This window comes from Xylocopa sonorina, chromosome 7 (assembly GCF_050948175.1).
Source record: "Xylocopa sonorina isolate GNS202 chromosome 7, iyXylSono1_principal, whole genome shotgun sequence".
NCBI lineage: Eukaryota > Metazoa > Arthropoda > Insecta > Hymenoptera > Apidae > Xylocopa > Xylocopa sonorina.
The window spans coordinates 8,330,046-8,337,829 of record NC_135199.1 but is presented as its reverse complement, the minus strand read 5'-3'; the positions used below and the strand labels follow the sequence as shown (position 1 = coordinate 8,337,829).

The 7,784-nt window shown below is 34.8% G+C and overlaps 2 protein-coding genes across 2 annotated transcripts; one reads left to right on the top strand and one right to left on the bottom strand.

Moving 5' to 3' along the window:
• Nucleotides 1-1,178, bottom strand: Vps2 (vacuolar protein sorting 2). The gene is made up of 4 exons (XM_076898092.1): nucleotides 982-1,178; nucleotides 742-917; nucleotides 493-627; nucleotides 1-379 (listed from the first exon to the last, which is right to left on the bottom strand). Exons 1-4 carry the CDS (start codon nucleotides 1,147-1,149, stop codon nucleotides 175-177), a joined length of 684 nt encoding a protein of 227 aa, XP_076754207.1. The 5' UTR covers nucleotides 1,150-1,178; the 3' UTR covers nucleotides 1-174.
• A 1,225-nt stretch (nucleotides 1,179-2,403) lies between these two features.
• Nucleotides 2,404-5,966, top strand: Nct (Nicastrin). The gene is made up of 8 exons (XM_076898536.1): nucleotides 2,404-2,635; nucleotides 2,933-3,031; nucleotides 3,212-3,549; nucleotides 3,667-4,060; nucleotides 4,151-4,547; nucleotides 4,658-5,103; nucleotides 5,244-5,436; nucleotides 5,510-5,966. The coding sequence occupies exons 1-8, from the start codon at nucleotides 2,581-2,583 to the stop codon at nucleotides 5,526-5,528; spliced, it is 1,941 nt and encodes a 646-aa protein (XP_076754651.1). The 5' UTR covers nucleotides 2,404-2,580; the 3' UTR covers nucleotides 5,529-5,966.
• Nucleotides 5,967-7,784: the final 1,818 nt, after the last annotated feature.

The window sequence follows — 7,784 nt, the reverse complement described above, 5'->3', positions numbered from 1 at the left end:
TAACATTTCCTCGGATCTTATAAACGAATGAGTAGAAGAACAAGTGCTTTAAAAAACAGTTCAATTCTCTAATTAGAGTAGTTAAAGCATATAAAATCAGTTATGCTTACAAAATTAATACTTTTTTTTATACATCCTTTATACACTTCTTCCAATAATGTAACTTTCATGTCTTTATTCGCGTCGTAAGTTCTCCAGTCTAGCCTGTAAATCGGCATCAGCATCCGCGAGATTTCCACCCTCGTCGTTACCTGCGGCAGCTGCAACCGGTTGCTTCGAACCCGCTACGCTTAACGAGCCAGATGCCTGTGGTAAACCAGACAGCTGATCCGTCAATTGAAGACCTAATTCATCCAATACTTGCGACACGATAGCATCACTGTAAAAATTAAACAGGTGTAATTAAATACTTTGGCGACCAAAAGGTTCTATCCCTTTTAGAAGAAACCATTTTAGAAATAACTATTTGTACAGAACGATTGTATAATATACCTTTCCTCTTCATCACCCTCGTCCTCCATTGCATCGTCAATGGCATCATTCATAATTTCTTCCTTCATATCCATTATCTCCGACTGCTTTTCGAACTCGTGCAATATCTTTTGTATTTGAGGAAGATTTAATTGTCTGCAAGATCATGATATATTTATAAGAAACAAAAATTGTTACTAATCTGTAATGTTAACCATCACGGCAATAACCACAAGATCTATCTCATCGTGTAGTTTTAGAAATTCTCACTTGTTCATGTTTTGCATCGCTCTGGTAACCCCTTTCATTGCTTGCGCCATCGTGTTTTGTGAACGTAAGGTTTGTATCTTCAACGAGACTGCTTGTATGTTTGCTTTCATCAACATGAACTTTTTCACATAACGTCTAGTCCTTACAAGGTCTTTAGCCATAATTTTTACCGCGTCCTATCGCAAACCATCAATGTAATTATCTAAATGATAAGTTCAATACGTCTAGACTATAGATTACCATCTGTCCATCTTTAGCGAGCTTCTTTATATCCATAATAATTTTCTTCTCTTGCTGCTCCATTCTCATTCGCTCTCTGTCAAGGTCCCTCATAGCTTTGTTCAAAGCCCTCTGATTTTTCCTTAGCATCTCCTCAGGAGTAATCCTTTTCCCAAATAACCATTCCATGGTGATAATTGAAATACAATTACAGTTTCACTGTCCTAAATTAACGCAAGTAGAGTGTTATGTGTTTTTGTAAAACATTGTAAACGTAGAAACATAAAATCTACCTGAATATCCAAAAAACACTGTCCTAGAAGACACGAATGAAAGAGTGTTATGACAGAACGCTTGTGCTGTATAGAATTGACTATCCTTTTTTAGGTTAAATTTTTTACATCGGAATTATATAGATAATACGATTCGATCACTAGATGCCGACAAGTTGGATGAGTCACCGGTCGAAAACGATTAAAAACTCGGCTACGCGTGATCATATATCATCGATAATTCTGACATTTCAGAGTATGTAGAAATATTATTAGGTTACGCTGTCAGGTTATACGTTAAATCGCACCCCGTTGTAACAATACAGCTCAATGTCACAAGAATTACCAATACAGGAATATTCAGCGAAAAAATACCGCTGGTTCATGACAGCTCACACTTATAATTCACCACTACAATCAACCTCCGCACCGATTATTTTTGTTACACGTGGCGCCATCTCTGTAAAAAGTGCTCAAACTGGTCGCTCAGCGTTATCGACAGCGAAGTGAACTACTGAAGACTACTAGCGCCATCTCTTGGAGAAGCGCTGAAACCTGGTCGGTAATTAGTTTCAGCACTTTCCGCAGAGATGGCGCTAGTAGTCTCCAGGAGTTCACTTCGCTGTCGATAACGCTGAGCGACCAGTTTGAGCACTTTTCACAGAGATGGCGCCACGGGTTCTAGAGTAAGGTCGGCACCATCTGTCTCACTCTTTCTTATAGCATTTTTCTCTCTCTGCTATATGTAATAAGTCTTGGCGACCACTGCTACGACAAACTTGAGCGATCTTTCGACAGATGGCGCGCGCTCGCGCGTAAAAAATAATGTTTTAAAAATAGAATAAAAATTTAAAAATAAAAATTCATTTAAATTCGGAATTAAATAGCTGAAATCCTTCGTATACAATAAATACAACCATGAACGAAAATGTAAGGAACTCTGCATAACCAAAAATAGTATTTATTATAGAAGAAAAGATCGAGTTAATTAACTTCGAATGTAACAGAACACGTTCACAGAATCTAGAACGATATATTAATTTCGTTCCCGTTTCTTTCATGAATTTAGAAAACGTTGATGCGGTCCTCTTGAATTCTAACCTATCGTCCGCGATTGGGTTATTCTACGCGATCGATATTTCAGTTCGTGAGACACGAACTTCTAGTAGATGACAGGTCTATCCCGCGTCTCGTCTGTGGTCAAGCGAAATATGAAACGCTCAATTATTTCCTGATTCACGCGATGCATTCGTGTCATCGCATCTAACCTTACAAAGAGGCAGTTTACGGTGGCGGTTGGGGAAAAAAATAAAACAAATTTTTGACAGGTGCCACCGCGAAGAGAAAAATGGCAAAATGTTTAGGCTGTGGATATCTTCTAATATTTCTTATTATAAATCTAGGTAAGACAATGGTGGAGAAGTTTAAACAAAGAATCCCTTTAATTTTACATTGAAAATATAACTGATAAATCTGAGCGTTATCTTTTAGTGTATGAATCGGTTTGCAAAATTTTTACACGACGACGTGGAATTTCGTTTTTGTAATAGAATCAAGTTCAAAGGAAATTGTACCTATCGGTTAGAAAATTTTTTTTATCTGCTTGAGGAACAGCCATTTTTGTTCATTATGCGAATCGGGGAATAAAATACGTAAAACTGTTAGAATAAAGTTTAGCAACATTAAAATGCTGATTTTAGTGGCTGCGGAAAGGATAAAGGATATGATTTACATGACTTTCGATGGAGTTGCTGGTTGTTTCCGTAGACACAATGGAACGCATCAGTTTGGATGTTCATGTAAGTTTATTATGTTACATTCTCTGCTTTCTTTTATATTATGTAATTTTATCTGACGATGCATAACTTTCTACTAAGTAATTATTTTTACAGTTATTTCAGCTTCTCCTGTAGTTGAAGTATTTGAATTAATTATTCGTAACGATGACGTAATTACAATTATGTACACTTTTGTTATAGCACTTAGATCTGGAAGTGTTGGTGTTGTTCATGTAATTGAAGATGAAAGTGATATAAGATGGTTGGAACATAACGCTACAGCTGGGCCTTATACAGTAGTTCTTACGTTCTCTATGTTTACCAGAGAAATACTGTTTCGTTTGTGGGACACGCATAATATTAATGGAGTACTACTAGCCAATAATATTAGTCAATCACGTCCTGACTTTTATTCTCCTGAAGATAGTTGCCCGAACAGATATTCAGGGTATAAAGGTTGCAACAATGCTTTACCCTGGAATCCTAGTGGGTCCTCCTTACTTATGGAAGATTGGCCATTCCCCATGTTTTTCACAGAGGTTGGTTTTAATTTGGTTTCTCCGATTATTGAACATTGAACCCCTTTGTTAGAAGAGGATTAGCTGGCATCTATGGTATTTATCATTTTTATAAGTTATGATATTTTTTTCTTTTAGAATCAAACATTGATCGAAGCTCTAAAACTATGTTTCTCGAAACATAATGCACACGATTTGGAAAATCAACAGTACAGATCTTTGTGCGCTTTAGAAATGAAGTCGTTCATGTATGCCACGGTCAACTCTGAATTTTGCATCAAACGTAGTGACTTTAATTTAAACTTTCATCCTACTCTGTTTTGCGATCCTCTGGGGGATAGGAACATACATTGGCCCTTGGCTCCTCTAAACAAAGATAAAAATTCCATAACATTAGTAATTGCTAGATTAGACGCGTCTTCGTTATTCGATGGAATGTCACCAGGAGCAGGCAACGTAGTCACGGGTTTGGTAACACTACTTGCCACTGCCTATTGTTTGAATATATTAGCTAAAGATACTGTGCTGAATAGTAAGTACGAGGATATATTTCGTACAATCCGAAAGTACGTCTGTATAGGATATTTTTAAATTGTTTCTTATGCTTTTCTTTTTTTTTCAGAAACAAATGTTGTTTTCTCTTTATTAAATGGCGAAGCCTTCGATTACATAGGATCTAGTAGATTGATTTATGATTTGAAAAAAGGTAATTTCAATGCATTAGGTGGAGTTAATTTGAAGTTTGATGACATTAAGAGTGTGATCGAATTTGGTCAGCTGAGCGAAGGAGAATTATATCTTCATACTAGCAATGGAAAAAACAACGTAATGATACAGAAACTGGGAAAAGCATTGAAGGCAACTGTCTTGGAGGGCAGTGTTCCACCTACGTCTGTGCAGAGCTTTTTGAAAAAAAAGTCAAACTTAACTGCCGTTGTTATAAGCAATCATCGCGAACAGTTTAAAAACAAGTATTACAATGGAATTTTGGATGACGCTAAAAGCCTTAATTTTAATAGGTACGCCCTCAATAATTCATATATTACAACCTAATAAGTGTGAAGTTATTATATAAGTTATTATACTTGTTTTCATTTTTTGTTACATGAAATATATTACTTTTATATAGGAATGATTCAAATGGGCTTGCAGCTGTATTGGCAAACACAGCAATCAGAGTTGCCGGAATTCTTTACGAAGATGTTACCGGTAAACAGCCTCCTTCAATTTTGAATGATTCTTTCGAATCCGTTGAAAATCATACTGCAGAGATGTTGTACTGTTACATGGAAAGTGCTAAATGCAATTTGTTTCGCGCTGCTTCGTCACCAGGCACCAAATTAATTAATCAAGTTCTACCATTATACGTTGGTGTACACAGAGTGCTAAACACCGCAACAACTTTGACTGGACAACTTCTTGCATTTCTGACCAGAAAGGAAGTTCAAAATATGACAGAAGCAACATGTCATGAGAAGCACCTCGTTTGGATGGCTGGCTATAACAATACAGGCTTGTGTATTAATTCCACTGTGAACTATAGCATAGCTATGAGTCCAGCATTTATCATTGATGGTATATATATATATTAATTGGGAAAAGAAAATGAATTTGCTTAGAAATCGAACTGATCAACTCTGTGAAAGTTAATCGGTTGGTTTTTCTAAGTATTTCACAATAGACTATTATTTAAACCTGTTCCTCTTTACAAATAGGGTACAATATGAAATCAGGCATGTACTCAACATGGACAGAATCTGTATGGGAAACATTAAGCGTAAGAATGTTCCTGAAACCGTCAGCAGCCGCAGAACGATTCATTATGATCCTAGGTAGTTCAATAGCTGTTGCGTCGTTCGTTATCGTATGGTTCATAAATTCCCGAGCTGATATATTGTTTAATTCAAGGTAATTCGACCATTTTGGTAGAGAATAATTTCACAACAAGGCGTATATAACATAATAACGGAACTGGTTTCAGGAGAACAACAAATTGCTAGGGATACGCTGCGGACCACATATCAATGACCAAGTTGGATCATCGAGAAGATGAAGATGTTCCAGTAACTATCCTTTGAATGCATGTGTGGTACGCCCTCGGACAATTTTTTATACCTCAATATTGAAATATATTCCGATGCCACCGACGTTTTATTCCAACGTTATCGCGACGTTACGTTGACTATTTAATCAAACTTTTTGCACCTGTTGTTAGTATAATGAGAACGATTCGAGCGTTCGCTTGACTTGTCACGTCTTTGTCTTTGATATTATTGGTAATTATACAGTTAGCCACAAAAGTCTGCATACTTCGGTAGCCGTTTTCTTTTTCAAATACTTGAAACTTTAGTGATGCATGTGTGTACAGACTTTTGTTACTATCTGTATATACAGTGTGTATATACACTGTACGGTTATAAGTGAGTATATGCGAAAGGGATGCTGAAATCAAGAGTAACAATATTCTACTTGAGACTTTTTTACCTTGATCTCTAGAATCACCTTTCGTTTTTACCCATTTGTAATTATAGATCCTGTACATGTCGAGCGTATACATTTTTATAAATGTGCATTGTGTGTATTCATAATTGAATAGGTGGAATTTTATTTTTTAAATTCCATAAGAATTCGATACTTACGAGAGTATTACACCTGTATCGCGCGATAATCAGGGTATACGAGCATTGAAAAGTTTATCGAATCCTTGTTTTCGTTAGGATCCAGTTTTTGTACGTAAAGTGTTTAAATGTGCGTATTTTATTTATATGCGTATTTACATGTAACATTTACAGCTAGCATGATTAATCCATATAGTACTTTCAACGACTTATTTAATTCCATGCTCATTTCCCTGCGAACATTTAGTATTACAAACATCGTACGTGTATTTGTATCTCAGCGGGTGGTTAATTACTTTTGTCATCTTGGTTTAAATGTTCCAACGAACGTCCAAAACTATCTATAGAACAGTTACGACTATTTTCTATATTATTCAAAAATACTCCGAAAGAATAAAAATTGATAGATAGGACATTTTACTTAAAAGAAGGGCAGAACGATACATGGATATCAAGATACAATAGCTAATAATTTTTAACAGTTAATTTCGCATTTCCCTGTTTATGTATTATAGTTATTCTATATTGAAAAATGAATTAATTGTTGCTAGCGCAGGATATTTAATTCGTTCAATGTGATCCTTGTTCACGGTGTCCAAAAATAGTTAGTTAATTGTACGAAATACTTAAACCCGATAATAATGTACTATACATAAATAATATAGACAAGCTTTTTGCCATTCATTATGCTAAGGACGTTAGAAACTTTTTACCTGTAATAAAAAAAAAACCGAAAACAAACAAAAAAAATGCGAAAATTGTAAAAATCAAATAGAAAGCGATTTATTTAAGATTGTATATTCACTACTTTATATTCACAGTATCTTTCTTGAATATATTTATTCTCTAATTGTTAATTTTATCTAATTTAGGGAATATCCAGTTTATTCGATGCAACAGTTAATTGCAACAAAATTAAAAAGAAGCGAATGAAGAAATTAAAGAGTTCTCTTCTAAAGGACTGATATTAACTATTATAGAAAAATTCTAGCAGGAAAACATTTATATGTACATGAATTTGAACGCATTTTTACAAATAGTGTAAATATCTCATAAAAAAGAAGGATATTATCTGTCCAATGAATTCTTTGATTTTTCATTGCGAAGTAGAATTTTTTATACATAATTGCCTGTGATTACTTGCAATTTCATACTTTTTTAAAAGTATACAAGTATGATGAGCGACGTAATTGACTGGTGTCTTGTTAAATGTACGAGTTACAGGAACTTATTATCGATAATAAAATATTTTGTATGGTAAATGGAATTATTGGAACATTATTCAAACTCTTGTAATAAGTGAATCACATTCTACTATTTGGTAAGTAGTAACTTGTTTCGCTAGAAATCATGACACGTTATTAATTCAGTCCCTTATATTAGCTAACGCGTAGTCATTCATTATCAAGATTCGCTGAATGTTCTCTATTAATATCATTAGATTACAATAAGAATCAGAAACACGTGATGCAAGCGTGATGGCGTTTATTATCAATAAACAACTTATTTAACAGGACCTTGATGTACACGAGAGAGGATTATTCAAGTTGTTTACTTATGCTTCCTTTTTCTTTACTATGTACGTAAGTATGTAATACGTTTAATTTACGACTTTAAATTTCGATTAAGTTAGGAATG